General features: G+C 42.4%; 3 protein-coding genes across 6 annotated transcripts; 2 read left to right on the plus strand and 1 right to left on the minus strand.

Moving 5' to 3' along the window:
- Window positions 1-467: 467 nt before the first annotated feature.
- LOC124196531 (tudor domain-containing protein 3-like) lies at window positions 468-5,829 on the plus strand. 2 transcript variants are annotated; one of them, XM_046591660.1, is made up of 9 exons: window positions 468-3,222; window positions 3,289-3,379; window positions 3,441-3,521; window positions 3,600-3,760; window positions 3,876-4,017; window positions 4,096-4,326; window positions 4,401-5,348; window positions 5,422-5,491; window positions 5,561-5,829. In XM_046591660.1, exons 1-9 carry the CDS (start codon window positions 3,185-3,187, stop codon window positions 5,704-5,706), a joined length of 1,908 nt encoding a protein of 635 aa, XP_046447616.1. In that variant the 5' UTR covers window positions 468-3,184; the 3' UTR covers window positions 5,707-5,829. The 2 variants fall into 2 exon arrangements, with proteins under 2 accessions (XP_046447616.1, XP_046447615.1); XM_046591659.1 differs by having other exon boundaries at window positions 3,876-4,326.
- Window positions 5,723-12,962, minus strand: LOC124196533 (nocturnin-like). 3 transcript variants are annotated; one of them, XM_046591663.1, is made up of 6 exons: window positions 12,825-12,918; window positions 9,076-9,078; window positions 7,159-7,367; window positions 6,957-7,078; window positions 6,642-6,848; window positions 5,723-6,566 (listed from the first exon to the last, which is right to left on the minus strand). In XM_046591663.1, exons 3-6 carry the CDS (start codon window positions 7,364-7,366, stop codon window positions 6,018-6,020), a joined length of 1,086 nt encoding a protein of 361 aa, XP_046447619.1. In that variant the 5' UTR covers window position 7,367; window positions 9,076-9,078; window positions 12,825-12,918; the 3' UTR covers window positions 5,723-6,017. The 3 variants fall into 3 exon arrangements, with proteins under 3 accessions (XP_046447619.1, XP_046447618.1, XP_046447617.1); XM_046591662.1 differs by lacking the exon at window positions 9,076-9,078 and having other exon boundaries at window positions 12,829-12,962; XM_046591661.1 differs by lacking the exon at window positions 12,825-12,918 and having other exon boundaries at window positions 8,407-9,078.
- A 42-nt stretch (window positions 12,963-13,004) lies between these two features.
- Window positions 13,005-17,253, plus strand: LOC124196530 (H(+)/Cl(-) exchange transporter 4-like). Its single transcript, XM_046591658.1, has 16 exons — window positions 13,005-13,146; window positions 13,284-13,490; window positions 13,571-13,688; window positions 13,755-13,961; window positions 14,024-14,169; window positions 14,236-14,397; window positions 14,461-14,608; window positions 14,671-14,810; window positions 14,886-15,068; window positions 15,150-15,364; window positions 15,449-15,676; window positions 15,753-15,874; window positions 15,986-16,196; window positions 16,284-16,447; window positions 16,530-16,743; window positions 16,825-17,253. The coding sequence occupies exons 2-16, from the start codon at window positions 13,422-13,424 to the stop codon at window positions 16,907-16,909; spliced, it is 2,412 nt and encodes an 803-aa protein (XP_046447614.1). The 5' UTR covers window positions 13,005-13,146; window positions 13,284-13,421; the 3' UTR covers window positions 16,910-17,253.
- Window positions 17,254-17,447: the final 194 nt, after the last annotated feature.

The following is a 17,447-nucleotide window of genomic DNA, read 5'->3' on the forward strand; positions in this document are numbered from 1 at the left end:
AAATGTTATTTGTTTGTCATTTTCAGTCTTGATGCTATCAACAAGTCGTGTATCATGGCGGTGTAAATTGCTTCAACTCGAAAGAGATGGGTGGGGGGATCAGTGTTATTGGTGTGTGTAGTTGGACAATGGCCTCATCACAGCTGATTTGATTAGTCTCTGTCGCTTTTACCTTTTTATTATTAACTGGACGTCGTCTCTCCCACTCTACTCCGGGCAATTCTATTCTCATTTCAATTGAGAATCGTGAAGGGTGTAGCCGTCGGTAGGTGGGGGGTCGTATTTTGTTATTATTGCGGTGATGTGTCCATTCGATTCCGTTTTCCTTATAGATGGATAGACACATCCAGCGGGTTGTATACCCCGCAGAAGACAAGGTCATCAAATGGTCGCCTACCGACAAAACAAGAAAAGAAAAAAGGAAATAATAGATGGGATATCTAATATTTTGGACGCCAATCAATTGTCCCATCGATCCGCACGCACCACCTTTATATAAGTGTGTGACCGGATCGCAGACTTTTTATTTTTATTTTTTCTTATTCCTTTTCTTTTCGCTGAGGGATATCTGCAGTATATAGTAGATATAGTAGATGACTCACTCCATGGTGTAGATAGATCTTTCTCTCTCTTTTTCCATTCCACCCATTTGGCACAGCAGTTGCTCCTCCGGGTAGGGGGGCTGAGAGGCTATTGCTCCGGCCCGTTTTCCAATAAAATCCCATTTCCGGAGAGATGTGTGTATATTTCGCTCCTGGGCCTACATGGCCAGCAGAGTCCATTTATTTCATGTCTTCTTTTTTTCCTTCTTCTTTTTTATCGCGTTGGGGAAATATTTGTTGGAATTTAAAAGAATTCAATAGGATCGCAGGTGCCGGGTCGGGCCCAATCGACGGTTGTGCGTGCCATTTAACAGAAAAACGACACCATTTTCATTTGCACAGAAAACGTCCGATTAAGACAAAAGCCAGTCGGAGCGAATCCAACGGAAGAGAGAAAGTAGAGATCAATCCATGCGCGGCCACACGGGAAGGAAGAAGAAGATTCGCTCGTGCTGCGGCTGCTGCTCTCCCCTTTATTAAAGAAATAGCAGCTGCTGTTCGAGAAGATCTTTGCCTGGCCTATTGTGTGCACATTTTCCGTTAAAAGAGAGAGAGAAGCGCGTGCTGCTGATGGAATGATATCACATAATAAGCTTATCGAGCTTATACAACCCCTCCGTCTCTCTTTCTCTCTCTTGTCAAACTTCTATTTCCACTAAAAGGATAGTATCGAAAAAGGAAGAAGAAAATAAAAGAGCAAACAATATGTATCGAACCTTCCCATATGGTGTGTGATAACCCAACACATCTCAAGGAGATCCCGAGAAAAAAAGTTGGGCGTTTCTTTTCCTTTGGACACTCTGAGGAAGAAAAAGGAGATGGGACACTTTTGATAAGAACAACACCAACAAAGCCGCACCTTTTTTTCTTCTTTTTTCCATTTTCCCCCCGGTGCTATACAATATTTCTCGCCCAGCAGGATCTCTATAGAAAAATGGTGCAGCTTCGTTTGCCATCGAGGAAAAACTCGTTTAAAAACAGAAAAGAAAAGGGGGGGGGACACAGCATCAAACATTGACAAACACTTCGTTTTCGCCTCTACAGGAGATCATTACGATTGAATGCAATTTTTTTCCCGACTCTGGGGCCCGTTGTGGTACCGCTGGACGTGGGTCGACTCTAATCAACTTACCAATTTATGTATATACATGTACAACACGGACACTGTCGTCCTATAGGTATATTCGCATCTCATCTCTATTGGATGGCCCCACGCACTACACACACAATGTACAAACAAATTGATGGCATGACGCCCGAGTTCGATAATTGAATTCCAGTCGAGCTACGATCGCGGTCGCCCGGTCTACCATCAATTCGGCTGGACTTGTGTGTAAACTTTTTTGCTGTGTGCAGAGCATGCTGGACAAGATGGGAATAAGCAATAGAGATACTATAGTTCTTTACTAGGTTATTTCTTTGAGAGTTGAATTTTTTCTTTTTGAAATTCCCCCCCAAAAATAAAGATGTACGTAGAGATGTTGTTTAAGATGTTGAGCCATCTTTTCCTATCGTGTTTACGAGTTGCGTTGTTTTCTTTTTGGCCGCATCATCAAGGGCTTTATGTTTATGAGGACCCCACGTGACTCTCGTTAAAATAAATAAAATTCCTTCCCGATGACTCGTCGAGATAAAAACAACGCACTTTGTAATAAGACCATTTAAAAGACGCGGGTGGAAAATGCGTTGCCGTAAATTAAATGCGTGACGGCTTGTCAATGAAGGAGATGTTGTCGTTTGTTTCTTTCCCTACCATGAACCGAGATTGGAGTGTGCGAGCTGTGCACTTTTTATGGAATTTTATGGGTCCTATGGAGGGCCGTCCAGTTACGCCCAATATAAAACATACAGATAAAAAAAAAACTGTTGAGAAAAAAGAGGATTTAATATTGTTAGGCCATTTTTTGAAGGGGAAAAAATTGACTGAAAGGTATTTATTTAATTATTCATTGAATAATATACGTAGTTCCGGAATGATTAGTCATCCAACTAATATGAATATGGTATTCCGTTTTAAAATGATTTAATACAGAGTTATTCCTCTTGAAGGCTTTCACTGGTGAGATGAATGTGCCCTAGAGCTTTGTGTGTGTAAAGTTCATTTATTGTTTAGTTCAAACATTAATGCGCACGTTGTTTTTCAGACAAGACTGTAGACTACAATCTATGTGGGGGCGGGAGACGCGATATAATAACAAAAAAAATGCCAATTTTTATTCTTTTATGGTTACCGTCTACGTCACATCACGAAGGCTACGACGTAGAAATTTTATATGTTTGTGCCCGGTATTGGCTGTATCACGATTCACGTTATTATACGAGACGATCTTTTTTTGCTTTCGTGTCGTGACCATACTGAGAAAATCGTTCACAAACGCCATCTAACGGCAATGGTGCAACTAGTCTGTGTTGCAGTCGTGTCGTTGTCTACCAGCCCAAAAAATCGAATAATCAATCAAAAATCTTAAACGATTCTCAAATAATTTAAAATAAAATTGAAAGATAACTAGAAACTAGCTTTGGTTTAAACCAAGGCAGTCATAATAGATCAGTTGATTTCAAACCACCCAATAAATTTTGTCATGGAAGAAGCACTTGTTTCTTTGAAAAAGAATGGTTGGTAAGTCAGAAAAATTCTCTTACCATTACATATTTGAAACGTGAAATTGACTCTTTTTGTTTTAAGGAACCTTTCGTTAGAGAAAATAAAGAAACAATTTCAAGACTTCGAGTCGGAAGCAGGCAACGAGGAAAAAAGATTTTTAAGGGACCCTGAGGTGTGTATCATTGTACGAAAGTTTAATTTATTTTCATTCTGTAAACAATATTCTACTTCAGAAATGGATCATAGATGAAGACTTGAAAAATTTAGCAATCCCTAGTCTTCCAGATGGAGTAAATTCGGGTAAAGTTACCCAGGTGATTATTAACCCATTTGATTTCTATATAAGGTTGTACAATAATTCTAATTTTGCAGACTTTCTCTCACATTTTCAGATTTCAACACCTATAGTCTTGCAAATAAAGGCTGTTGAAATAATTTCTGCCCCAAAACAAAATGTTGACTCTGAGGCTGCGCCTCGAATGTTGAAAGTTGCCTTAAGTGATGGAAAAACCATTTGTTATGGAATAGAATTTGAACACATTTCAAAAATAAGGTATGACTGCAACAATTTTTGGTTTATTGCTAAATTAGTTCGATTACAAGTTTAAGGTTTCTATTTAATTCGAATATTTAATCATACATCTATTACATTATTCACTGTATTACAGTTTGGCTACACCACCTGGGACAAAAATTCGATTAAATAGAGAAGTCAAACTCTGGAATGGGTTTATCTTGCTTGATGCCAAAAATCTTCAGTTCATGGGAGGAGAAGTGCCTGATTTAATTGAGGAATGGAAAGTTCAACAGGTGAAATCAAAAATGTTAATTTCAGGACAAGCTGAATTACAGAATGAACTTTCTCCTAATTATCAATTTCAATTACAGTTGCTACTTGGTCACGTTAGGTCACAGGACCAGGATGGCCCACCTCCATGGGTTCCTTTTGGTCGCAGAATACAACCTCTCAATATCGTCGATGGACAAGACAAAAAGACTTTAGAGGAAAAGGAAAAAGTCGTCAAAGATGAAGAGTTTCTTAGCCAAAGGCAAGATGCTATCGCAGCTGCAGCTGACGCCAGTGGCGTAACAAAAGTCATCAAAGGTTCCGGACGTCAAGTAATTACATTTTTTCTCTCTAGTAGCTTTGAATAGAATGTTTTAAAACCGTATTTTTGTTGAATTCGCCTTAGCTGGAAATGCAACAAACTGAGAGAAGAGGACGGGGACGAGAACGCCGCGAAAGAAATTCGTACCGAGACGAAGAGCGTTCTGCGAAACCTCGAGATTCAATTCGTCTTTTCGAATTTCTCCAACCGCAAATTGGTGAAACACCAAAGGAAGAAGACAACGCCGCCTATTCTGATGAAGAAGATTACGTCGGACTAGACGAGGCAGAAGAAAATCGACCCAGTTGGGAACGTGACGGCGTCTACCGCCGTCCCGGCTATGGAGTTTCGGGATCGGGAGAACAATCGTATTCTCGGGGACGGGGATCTTACCAGGATCGAAACGACCAGCAGAATGGTCGTGGACGCCGGGGATCTTATCGTGGACAAGGAGGTTCATATATTCAGGACGATCCATATCGGGAAAGAAGAGATTCTCATCGCGGACGAGGCAGCTCCAATCAGGACGATTCTTATCGAGACAGAAAAGAGTCTCATCGTGGAAGAGGTGGTTCCAACTACGACGATTCCTATCGAGACAGAAGAGAATCGCATCGTAGCCGAGGGTCTCATCAAGAAGACTGGAGGGGAGTCTCAGCAGGGACAAGTTCTCGAGGAGGAGGAAACTCCCACTTTGATCAAGAGCAATCTTACGGTGGGAGAGGGCGGTCTTATCACGATCGAAGAGGTTCGTCTCGAGGAGGGAGAGGAGGAAGAGGATCAAGAGGATCTCATCGAGACATTGAAGATTCATATTCAAACCAAAGAAGCTATAGTAGAGATTATCCATCCAGCAGAAGTCCGGTTGATGCTCTGGTCGACGACTTCAAAGCCTGGCCTGGCCTGGAAGCCAAACCCACTGCCACTCAGATTTCAACTCAAGTAGAAGTCCGGACTGCGGCTCCTCCCAAATCTCAGGAGCAATGGGCAGTCGACGATTTCTGTCTGGCCAAATGGGAATCTAGTGACAAGGTAAGCGAACCAACAAGTTTGAATTTCCAACAGTTTTCATTCATTCCATATGTATTGGTTTTGCATTATAAAGCATTATCCAGCTGTCATCCAGCAGCTGCATCCAGCTCGTAAATCAGCAACAGTCATGTTTGTCGAATCAGGTAATCTGGCTGGTACTTTTTTATGCATTGATCCCACAGTTCATCGTAATTGCTTGTTTGCTTACACAGGTGCGTTGCGGATCGTAGAGAACAAGTATCTACGCCGTGACCCGCAAGACGAGGGGCCGACAATTACCAATCGACCCAGAGGAGGCCAAGCGACTCGTATCTATACACCACGGAATCGCGGTGCTCACGGAGGAGGAGGCTGGTAAATAGCTAGAAAAAGAATCGCAAAACAGGCGTGTATTTATCTCTACCCTCACCCGTTGTCATTTGAAACAGCGTTCATGATAATTGGTACCTACGCATTACAAGTGACACGTCAAAATCAGAAACGAGAGAAGAATCATTTTGTGGTTTTAGTAAATAAATAGTCAATCCGTGGAGCCATTTAGGATGGGGTTGTCGGAATCAAATCAAACTTTTAAGAGGGTAAAAAAAAAAAACGTTTCAACAGGATCGTAATGGAGCTGGACAACAGAAATTACGTATGTACATTTTTTGTTTGTTTTGTTTTATGATTCTAAACGCACAATAGCTTGTTCAAAACACCATTCGCTTGGCTGGCGGAGGGAAGTAGGTCAAAGTCGACGACGAGTGAAAAGTGATCGGAGGGATACTGGAAGGAAGGAACACGATCCGGCCCAATCTGTTCTCCGGTGGGGAAAGGCAAAACCTGATTGACGCCGAGTTGTCGCCGGCTGAAGAAGACGTAATCGATAGTGTGGCAGCTTTCCCCTTCACCGCGCACTTTCCACGTCGTGTAAGGCGGCTCCTGGCCGGCCTCTTCGGCTCCGTCGACATCGCAGCGATAAGCCGAATCGAATCCGAAACGCGTGTCCGATCTAATGGTTGAGTAGACGGGCTCATTTGGCTCAGCGTTAAAATCACCTGCCATGATGATGGGACAGTCGGCGACGTCCACGTTGTTCTGCAGGAAGTCCAGGATGTCTTTGCCCTGCTCGTTGCGCAGCGTCGATAATAGGGCGCCTTGGCGGGCCTTGAGGTGCGTCGTGGCGACACAAATCTCACGACCGCTGGCTTTGTGTCGCAGCATTGTCAAGATAACCACCTTTTTTCCGAGTCGAGTGAAAGCGAAAGTGAGTTTCCTGATAGGAATTGATAATTGAGTGGTGACGTTTTTTACCTGGTTGCTCTGGACACGCCAAACTTCGACGATTCGAGTTTCAACTTTAATCAATTCATAATCGTTGGCGCGATAGAAGATTGCGCATCCATCAGGCCCGTTGTTGCCCTTGATGTAAATGCATGGGGAATCCGGTTTGGGGAAATAGATACCCTCGTATCCCTGAGTGCGCAAGGCCCTTGATAGAAACTGGTAGTGGTCAACTTCCTATTTTCAATCATAACAGAAAAGAAACCGGTTAGCGTCGAAAACAACAACAGGTTATTAACAAAATATTTTGTGGAAATATAGGGAGGAAATAGAAAAACGCCGCACCTGAAGGCAAATAATGTCAGGATTGTATTCGACAATCTCTTCAACGATTCGGTAACGTCGAGTGCGCCAATCAAGAGCTTCCAGTGGGCAACGAACGAAATTATCATTGTGTTCTCCTAGGGCTTTTGGGCCACGAAATCAATGTCATTAATCTTAATGATTACAGGACAGGTGAAAGAGATAGAGAAAGCAGCCGATATACATTGCGACAAGATGTTCCATTGCAGAAGGCGGATACTTCCGGCTGGGCGATCACGCGGGAAATTGCGTTCAATGCGGATTGGAAGAGCGGCCAATTCTTTGCGACAGCGTTGCAACATGTCCTCGACAGTGGTGATACCTTCGAAATCGACATCGTCGTCCTGGACGTCGTCGTTGACCATTTTGGGTGCCGAAGTGAAACTTCCCATCCTGGACGGTGCATAAGAAACAAAAGCGAGAAAACACGTCAATAATCAAGGTCGGAAACAACAACAACAGAGTGACAAAATTCGACAAAATATCCAAGGCTGATTATCAAATGAACCTAGTAATTGCCGGTAGGAAGACAAATCTGAGGTGATCGAGTCTAAAATGTGACTTTCGATACTAGGAAGAAAATAGATCAACAGGAAGAATGAACTTGTTCTCACCATTTACAGTCAGGAACCATGAAAATGTGTCCTTAATCAATAATTCCAAACTGTTTACGTCTATCACAAAGCTACGACACGAGGAGAATTTCAAAACCAACGTGGATTTGGCAAGGACTTAACGTCATAGCGCTATACTTTTCCAATCTCGGGCTTAAAATTGAGACGAAGAAAAAGTAAACTTCAAAAGAAAAGAGAAAAAAAAAGGAAGTTGGGAGTGAAATTTCACCAGGAGATTTCCCTTTGGTCGGATTTCTCTCAGAGAAAAGAAGCTTTGGTTTTATCATCCGAATGAATCCGCTTTTCCTTTTTCTCTTGCACGAGATTTGAATGCCGTACTACTTGACATGAATTCGTAAAAATGGGAGTTGAAGAAAGAAACTAATAATAATTCGAAATGATGCCTCATTTGTTTTCTTTCTTTTTCGGTAATGATTACATCATTTCGGAGAACACTGAAAGAAATTCACATGTGCTGCCTACATGTGTTCCGGTATTATTATTATTCTAAAAAAGAAAAAGTTCATTCATTCCCAGCCACCACAAACAAAAGGTGGGGGGAAAGAATCAAGTTTGATCTACGATCATATCGCACTTTTTGTTTTGTTTTTCCATTCAGGATATGCACAGCCCAACTTTCCCTTCATTAACCGATGAGGAGGGATTCACACTCTCGACATACATATGTCGTCACCCGCAATTGGCACGGTCGTGACGTAACCCACTCACGGATATCACGGCTCCTTGTTTTTGCGAAATCTCAACAGCGATCAATTCAACAAAGGGACTTATCAAGAAAATCTGAGGCAATAGCTAACCTGACCAAATAGAGAAGCAGTTGCTTTGGAGGAACGTAGGAACGAGGCGTTTCCTCTCCTTCGTTGTTATTGTTGGCGTCCAGTTGTTGCAGCTGATGAGAACGTCCCTTATTGCTCGACATGGACGCCTTGGCCAACTGCTCGGCAAGTGCCAGCGACTCGCGCATTTCGCGCATGTTGAAAACGGCGGGAGCTGCCGGTGGCGGCGGCAATGCCGGATTACTTCCGGACGAACTCATGATCCCGATGAATGGATCAAACAAGAATTGAATTTCCCGGCAAAATCAATTGAAGAAAAACACACTCCAAAGAAAGGCACCGCTGGGAACGTTGGTATTCAAAATCAAAAAAGTAAGTGGACCAGAGAAAGACGGAAACACTCGACAAGAGCAGACGGGCGGCGGCTGGAGTATAGCGCAGCGGGTCAATCGATCAAACGGAACAACGTTGGCTGGGATGACGCACAAAAAGGTCTGCCGTAGAGCAAAAACACCAGCCAAAGAGCGAGCGAGCGAGCGAGAGAGAGAGAGAATCAACCGGCTCTTTGCTCATGTAAAGGCACTACAGTGAAGAGCTACAGACGTTCGTCCGTCCTTTTTATGGGCTCCGGGTATCCGACTATAGCCCACCCCTCGGTCCCTACATCATTCCAATGCTATCCAAGACCACCTTCTCTCTCTCTTTCTTTCTCTCCTCGTGTTGTATTTTTACAACTCTACTGCTGGATAAATTGTTCAAAGACACGAGAGAGAAAGAGCAATGCGAGGTGGTTGGTGGTGGTGGTGGTGGGTGGGAAGGAAAAATAACAAGGCAGACTCTAAGGTTCCGTACGCCGTGGCAGCAGGTTCTTATTTTCCACCACCCTCTTGGCGGTGGTAAGCGGAGGGGAGGATTGTTTTTCTTTCGTTGACGACAATTCCAGTTGCCCAGAGTGCGGTGAGTGCGTGAGCACGTGGCCTTCAGGACGGCCGCTGCTGCTGCTTCAGTCAAGGAAATGACCTACGGGGTGTACTCAACCTACTGGTGGTAAACAAAGAAACGTACATTTGGGATGTGGAGGGACTACTACTGGAAGGATAACAAAACAACCGTCTGTTGATTTAGGCAACCCAAAAGAAGAAATAACACAAAGAACCCAACAAAATCTAGGTGAATTGGGAACTTTTTTTTGCAGCCACCGCGGGATGCGGATGTCGAGGAAGCCACAGACTTTTTGGTGTGGGTGGAGAGAGAGAGAGAGAAAGAGACGTCGTGACTGTGTGAATTTGTCCGACTGTAACCGATGGTTAGACTAAAACATTTAATACAGCCTTGATCTAGTTGAGTCGCGCGCAAGTCTTTCACTTGTTTCATTCTGACGTGCACGTGCTCACGGCGGAATCACGTTACACACACACACAAACGCCCCGGAATCCGCTTAAAAAGTTCGCACACTCTACTGCTTCTGTAATTGATGACGTTGGCAAATTTTTTCTTGGAAACAAAACGAAACAAAATACTGGCGAGCTTCTCTTTCATCCGTCAGATTCTGACACCAGCGTGATTGAAACAGTAGAACAACAGGATGGAAGGCCGTTCCACCCAACCGAATCTCAAACCCTGACCCTACCCGAAAGTATGACTTATCCATCAAATTTGCTGGTGCAACCGGCGGAGTATAGTCTGATTATGAATTTCGACATGCATCTTCCGGTAATTAAAGTGACTAGAAACAACAACAACAACAACATGTCCTTGCAAGTCACATCAGCGACTGGTAGCGCAAGCGTTTCGTAACTTTGTTTGTTGCACGTCAACAACAATAAATTTGATTGTACTTAAACGTGCCGTCTGATCACGTACAGCAAATTCGGACTCGGAAACCTAAAACAAAAAGTCGATGTTACGTCAAGGACTTCAAAAAAAAAAAGGGATTGATTTCAATCGCCACCTGGACGACCTTGAACCTCTCACGCACGAACGTCCAGCAAAGGCGTTCGAGCGTTGTGAAAACCGGGAAATGACATGGCAAAAAGAAAAATAATAATTAAATATATGATTCGGGAAATTTCAGATTTCTAACACGCGGAAAAAATGTCTGTCTACGCCCGCGTGAGCCCGGCCTTTGACTCTTTGGAGCTTCCAGGGAGGTCATCCAGGGATTATTTGCACAGGAAAATGGAGAAAAAAATAAATATGGATGGGAAATCCCTTTAGGAGTTCCGTATGACCAGGAGGCACCACCCACCCAATAGCTGCTATATTATATGCAGTGAAAGGGAAATTTTGAGTCAGACGATCAACAAACTCTTCGAATTTCTCATTTTAGTCCCTCAGAAATAATGTGTGAAAATAATAACGAGAATTTGATTAAAGCTTTTGTTTTTCAAAACCGGATCCTCGATGAACATAATAGAAAACAATCAAATGACGTCAGTCCCATTTCCCGATGTTCATTAAGTGGAGGGACTCACCGCAGAGAGTTGAACAATTCACAATTGTTTTCGAAAGGGATTTACGTGCAGTCCGTGACCCACTTTAGTTTTCTTCTTTTTTTCGATTTATCCCATCAAAAACTTGTCGTTTATATGCTTCACTTCCGTTTTCTATTTCAGTCGGCAATAATTTGTTGTTGAACCGGTGCAGCTTTGCTTCATCTTCCTTTGTAAACAAAGCGATAGCGACTGCCGACTCGGGAGTCTGTTTGACCGATACGAACGCAAAAAAAGAAAATTAAGCGATTCGAACCGGTCATGCGCGTTTTAGCACCTCGGAATTCCCCTCCAACCGACCACCATTTCACCGGCTAATCAAGCGTTCAAATGTCGCGCTCTCGACAAAATCGATTCAGGCCGCCTGCCAGTTGCCCGCCAGTTAATTCAATCGTTAAAACGTGCTTTGTGGGAACGCTACTGACCCGAATTCGCCTAATCACCTCGAACGACGACGAGAGTTTTGTATCGTCAACCTTGACGCGTTAAACACGAAAAAACCGCAACCGCTTTTGATTGTAGCAGATGCGTGCGCGCACCTTTTTTTCAAATTTTAAACGTTTCGCCAAATTTTCGGTGGATGAAGTCATTCATCATCGAATGAGTCGCTTGAACAAACTTTTGAGCAACGAATACGAAACAAATCGTTTCTTTCCAGATTGGAGGACGTAATAAATACCCCCCATCACACAAAGTCTTTCATATGAATCGTGACCCACTACGCGTTTACTTCTCCTCGAATTCTGTTTCATGTGCCAAGGACAGAGTTGATGAAAACCAACAAATGTTGTACCGAAAAACCCAAATAACAGCTTGTATAAAATGGGTCTAGCCTTGGCCAGGTATACAGGAGTGGTAGCACACAGGAGTGGTAACATAGGGGAGAGAGAAAAAGAAAAAAAAAGACCCTGTCAGGTAAAAAAATGGAATATGGAGAGGAGCTAATTGGCCCACGCTGTCTACGGCACGTTGCTGACCAGTGACGAGCCTATAATATCGTGGCCGCCTGGGCCCCACCAACGTTCCCGCACGACTGGTCACGGACATTGCTGAGTTGAAAACTTCGTTTTACGGTTGATTTCTGGTGGTGGTATTCTCTTAAAGTAGGCGAATGACTGGCCTCGAACCCCATTTTCAAATTAGTCACAATACTTGAATAAGGGACCCTTTCAAGATTTAAAAAATGGGAAAGGAGGAAGCGAGGATTTCATTTATCCCAAAGAAGAAAATGAGGACCCATTAATGATGACAGATTCATTCCGAAAATATTTCTTTGTCAAAACAAAGGGATTCCTTTTTAAAAGCCCAGGTATTAAAGAATCATTTTATAAAATATAAAATTAAAACCGAAAAAAAAAAATGCGGTCAAGGGAATCTGAATGCACGTTCACTCTCGGCAGTTTGTTTTTCTTCTGCTGGGGAGAATTTTTATGACTCTTGGGGTGAGATTCGACAACCAGAACAAAACAAAAAAAAAAAAACTGTTTTAAAGTAACCTTCACGAACGATTTCGTAATGTAGCGTTACAGGCAGTTAAACGTTAATATCCAGTGCGTGGTATCCTCTCTTTCAAGGTCTTAATCCATGTGTTCTTATTCTAAAATGCAATCTGGATCAAACACAAATCGATTGATCAACGCTCAAGCCTCAAAGCAACGATCTTCGAGGTAGATAAGAGAAGGTCGCGACTGAATTCGAACAGGGCGCCGTTATCTTGCAGAGGCCCACCAGAGCCTCTGACGGAATTGCATTGCAAACTTTGGAAAAAAAACCAACATCAGCCTCCAAATGGCAAAACTCCCATCCATCAAACATTAAAAAATTCTAAAACTTAGTGAACGGTACACCACAAAGCACGAAAATTTGGGAAACCTCGTGTTAGTCACGTACAACTCTTTAAAGATAACGATAACAAAATTATAAGTAACAGTGAAGTAAAAAATGTACTTGCCTTTTGAGCCCTCGAGGCACGTCCTTCCCCCAGATTCTCAATGAATTATGTGAAGCCTTCGATGCATCAACCGAGTAAATTGACTTGTAGATAAGATGATGTGTAGATGATATAACGATCGATAGGAAGAGTGGATGACTAGTTTTGGTCACTGTGAAAATTTCTAATCGATGAAAGGAAGACACCGATCAACGAACAACTCTGTAGTGCTGTGGGAACTTCATAGGGTCTGTACGAAATCAGCTGATCGTCAGAGAGAGCCTGTTGACGATAAGCCCCCCTCGTTCAACTTGTCCTTTATCGTCCGGATGTACTGAGGTATCTTATTTATGTAATAAATTTAGCAATAGACATAGTAGCAGATAATTGTTGGTTGTAAATAATCTAAGAATTATGTTTCCTATACGGTATCACCTTTTAACTTGAGTTTTTTTTGGTTAAATTCACGCTATTAGACTCGTTTATTCCAGCAGCTGTCACCCACGGCGTGACTTTCATTTCAAGCTCTTTTCGTTATTGGCTCTCTTTGATTCTGTTACACGCAGTTATTTTGATGAATGTATGAACCGGTAACATTTTATTGTTGAGCTTGTATGGAAAATACTCCTTTAAAGACCAACCGCATGCCTTACTTCAATCGATACCAGGCCATGGGTAGACAAGTGAGTAATGTCACTCAAACCCTTTCGTCAACTCATTTGGTCTGTGTGTCTCTACTTTTCCTTACTCAATTTGCCTGCAGGATCTAGAAGAGTCACAACGGCTAAGGAGAGACTCGGATAGTTCAGATAACCCAGAGCATGACTGCATCAGCCTAGATATTCAAAGACATCCTGAGGAAAACAACATGCCTTCTCCTGGTAAATATGACATCTGTGATTCAATATTGATATCATTTACACCTTAATTTTGTCGATTTTTTTAAGTTGTGGGAGAAAATGAAGATGTTATCCCTGGTTTGGGGCAATATGATGACTTTCAAACCATAGATTGGCAAAGAGATCTTGCCAGGGATCGCATGAGACACAGATATATAGTAAAACACAAGAAGGACTCGGTTTGGGATTTTATCAAAGCTGCCCACGATGCCTGGTCAGGGTGGATGTGTCTCTTCCTGGTTGGATTGGCTGCTGGTAATCATTTAATTCTATTCTTTTATTTTTCATAATTTTTAACATTTTTTATTTTAATACAGGAACGGTTGCTAGTATCGTTGATATTGGAACGACGTGGATGACCGATTTGAAATATGGAATCTGTCCTGAAGCTTTTTGGTTGGACAGAGAACAATGCTGTTGGTCATCCAATCAAACGGCTTTCGGATACGACAACTGCTCACAGGTTTATCGTAACAGAATCGAAAACTTGTTTCGTTAACTTATGTTTGGTTTTTGCGAATATCTCTAGTGGTTGACGTGGCCCAAACTGGTCGGACTCTCCGATGAAAGTGCTGGTGGTTACATCATCGCCTATATTTCTTACGTCCTTTGGGCATTGTCTTTTGCAGGACTCGCCGCCGTTCTCGTCCGTATGTTTGCTCCATATGCTTCAGGCGGTGCAATTCCTGAGGTTAGTGATTCAAGTACAAATTTGTAGTCAAATCATTACTATTTAGTCGATTGTACTGTACAGATAAAAACGATCTTGAGTGGCTTTATTATTCGTGGTTTTTTGGGGAAATGGACCTTGCTTATCAAATCGATCGGCATTATGCTATCGGTAGCAGCCGGCCTTAGTGTCGGTAAAGAAGGACCTATGGTCCATATCACCATTTGCATAGGTAAATGTCGTTTGTTCTTTAAGCTAACAATCGTTGTCCTCATTTCAAACGTCCGAATATAGGCAACATTCTTTCCTACCTCTTCCCGAAATACGGTCGAAATGAAGCCAAGAAGCGAGAAATCTTGTCGGCAGCCGCAGCGTCGGGCGTATCCGTCGCTTTCGGTGCACCAATTGGAGGCGTGCTTTTCAGTTTGGAAGAAGTATAAATTATTTTGATTTATTTATTCGAATATCTTCTCACCTTGAATTCAAAATATTTTGTGTTCTCCATCTAGGTCAGCTACTATTTTCCCATGAAAACTCTGTGGCGCTCATTTTTTTGCGCTCTGATTGCCGCTTTCGTAGTCCGCTCTATTGATCCTTACGGCAATGAACATTCCGTCCTGTTTTACGTGGAATACAGCAAACCGTGGATCTTTTTCGAGCTGCTTCCATTCATTCTTCTCGGCGCTATCGGAGTGCGTCACGACCCGTCACGTTGGGTTTATCATTTGAAGAAATATTTGTAATTGAAAAAATTTGTTTCGTACTTTTTCCAGGGTCTTATTGGAACCTTGTTCATCCGAGCAAACATTTGGTGGTCAAGATATCGTAAACAGTCACGCATCGGACAGTACCCGGTTACAGAAGTCATCGTCCTGACACTTATTAATGCGGTCATCTCCTACCCCAATCCGTACACCCGTATGAGTTCCACGAGGCTGATTTACCTCCTTTTCAGTCAATGCGGAGTAGCCAACAACGATTATCTATGGTAAGACTTCAAAGTAGTTTGTATCTTATTTGCGGCTTGGTAACCCTATTCGGAAAAAAAAACAACAACCCTGTTTTATAATAGTGATTACAATCGGAATTACACCAACGTTAACGGAGCTATTGAGAGCGCAGCTGCCGGAACAGGCGTCTACACTGCCCTGGCTCTTCTTTTCCTGGCGTTAGTCTTCAAGATTGTCATGACCATTTTCACGATTGGCATTAAAGTACCCGCCGGATTGTACATTCCGTCGCTCTGTATGGGGGCGATCGTGGGACGTATCGTTGGCATAGCAATGGAGCAGTGGGCCTAGTAAGCGAAATTTGATGACTGTTACTGTATGAAGAGCACACTAATGATTATTTGACTTGTGCCCACATGATTGCAGCCATTATCCACAGTTTTGGGCCTTCAGGGGTGAATGTTCTACTGGAGATGATTGTATAACTCCCGGGTTGTATGCGATGGTGGGAGCGGCTGCTGTTCTTGGTGGAGTTACACGAATGACTGGTATTTTTTATTTACTTCTTAAAATTTATTTCCTCTTTGTGTTTTGAATTCCTGGGTGCGGTCAAACACATTCAAATTTTTTATTGTTTTCTTTCTTTCTTTGATTTTTAGTGGCTTTGGTGGTTATTATGTTTGAACTCACCGGAGGCGTTAGGTATATCGTCCCGCTGATGGCGGCAGCTATGGCTAGCAAATGGGTGGGCGATGCTTTCGGCAAGGATGGCATTTATGATGCACACATAGCTTTAAATGGATATCCATTTCTGGACAACAAAGAAGAGTTTGATTGTACCACCATCGCAGCCGACGTGATGCAGCCTCGGTATTACACACACACACACGTCAATCACTTTTTTTCTTTAATGTACTCACTGATTTGTTTCTTTGGCGGATATTCAATATTCTATAGAGGGAACGCTCCACTGACGGTCCTCACTCAAGATTCTATGACACTGAGCGAAGTGGAAAGCATTTTAGAAAATTCCAAACACAATGCCTTTCCAGTCGTTATTTCTCGGGAGTCCCACTTTCTGGTCGGCTGTGTGTTGAGACGAGATCTGATGTTAGCCATAGGTAAATTGATTCTGACCTTTTGATCTTTGGCCTTTTAAGTCTGACGAGGAAAAAAAAAATTGAAATTGGGTAATTATTTTAGGAAGTGTGCGCCGCAAACAAGACGACATCAGCGATGATTCGCTTGTGATCTTCAACGGTTTTGTGCAAGGAAACCCCTCGGCTTCATCGCCCGTAAAATTGCGACGCATTTTGGATCTCGCTCCCATCACCGTTACGGATCATACGCCGATGGAGACAGTCATTGATATGTTCAGGAAATTGGGACTGAGACATGTTCTAGTAACTCACAATGGGTACGGTTTTTTTTTTTCCCGGTTTAGATTGCTGTCAATATTCTTCATTCAGTTTATTAAATGAATTATTTTACTTTTCAGGCGACTATTGGGAATCATTACAAAGAAGGATGTCATGCTTCACATGTCACATCACCAGAGGACTATACCTTCCGTTTTCCATTAAAAATTCAGGTTCATCTTTCGTTTAGTTTTGAATGTCTGCTAAAAAATTATATTTTCACTGTGCATGAAATTTCCGTCGATCGTCATCTACGTGCAATGTTTGTTTGTTGTTTTTTTCTTTGCCGGCCATCCACTCACATTGTGCAAATTCTACAAAAAGGAAAGGTTTCTAGTCGACCTTGTTTACATCAACTGCTTAAATTCAATGGAAAATTATCTTTTTTTACAATTGGTATAGCGGGGCCGCTTTTCTTGAGCTTTTTCGGCTAAATGAAACTTGCGCGTTTTCTTCGTCGATGTTACGAGGATGTTTGAAATAAAAAATATATATATTATTCAGAAAAATACAGAGTTCTCGGATCGTTCTACCGCTTTTGCCGAAGCCGTGCGTCTAGAGATTGTGTTTTGTTCTTAGAAGAGAGAAAACAACAGGTAGTTTTCATCCGGCGACTAACCCTTTTTCTTCTGTTTGTTTTCTTAGTTGTTTTGTTACTCCTTTGAAGTTGTTTTTCCTGGGCATTAACTTGTCAGTTAAAAGT

The sequence above is a fragment of the Daphnia pulex genome, chromosome 6, assembly GCF_021134715.1.
Source record: "Daphnia pulex isolate KAP4 chromosome 6, ASM2113471v1".
Lineage (NCBI taxonomy): Eukaryota > Metazoa > Arthropoda > Branchiopoda > Diplostraca > Daphniidae > Daphnia > Daphnia pulex.

Excerpts from the sequence above, each read along its gene's own strand:
- LOC124196533 (XM_046591661.1), bottom strand. The coding sequence starts at position 8,645 with ATGAGTTCGTCCGGAAGTAATCCGGCATTGCCGCCGCCACCGGCAGCT. Across the intron at positions 6,849-6,956 it reads CTGACATTATTTGCCTTCAG|GAAGTTGACCACTACCAGTT; the intron begins GTGCGGCGTTTT and ends GATTGAAAATAG. Across the intron at positions 6,567-6,641 it reads GGCGTGTCCAGAGCAACCAG|GTGGTTATCTTGACAATGCT; the intron begins GTAAAAAACGTC and ends CTCGGAAAAAAG.
- LOC124196530 (XM_046591658.1), top strand. The coding sequence starts at position 13,422 with ATGGAAAATACTCCTTTAAAGACCAACCGCATGCCTTACTTCAATCGA. Across the intron at positions 14,398-14,460 it reads CAGGCGGTGCAATTCCTGAG|ATAAAAACGATCTTGAGTGG; the intron begins GTTAGTGATTCA and ends TGTACTGTACAG. Across the intron at positions 15,069-15,149 it reads TTCTTCTCGGCGCTATCGGA|GGTCTTATTGGAACCTTGTT; the intron begins GTGCGTCACGAC and ends TACTTTTTCCAG.
- LOC124196531 (XM_046591659.1), top strand. The coding sequence starts at position 3,185 with ATGGAAGAAGCACTTGTTTCTTTGAAAAAGAATGGTTG. Across the intron at positions 3,223-3,288 it reads TCTTTGAAAAAGAATGGTTG|GAACCTTTCGTTAGAGAAAA; the intron begins GTAAGTCAGAAA and ends TTTTGTTTTAAG. Across the intron at positions 3,761-3,875 it reads GAACACATTTCAAAAATAAG|TTTGGCTACACCACCTGGGA; the intron begins GTATGACTGCAA and ends ACTGTATTACAG.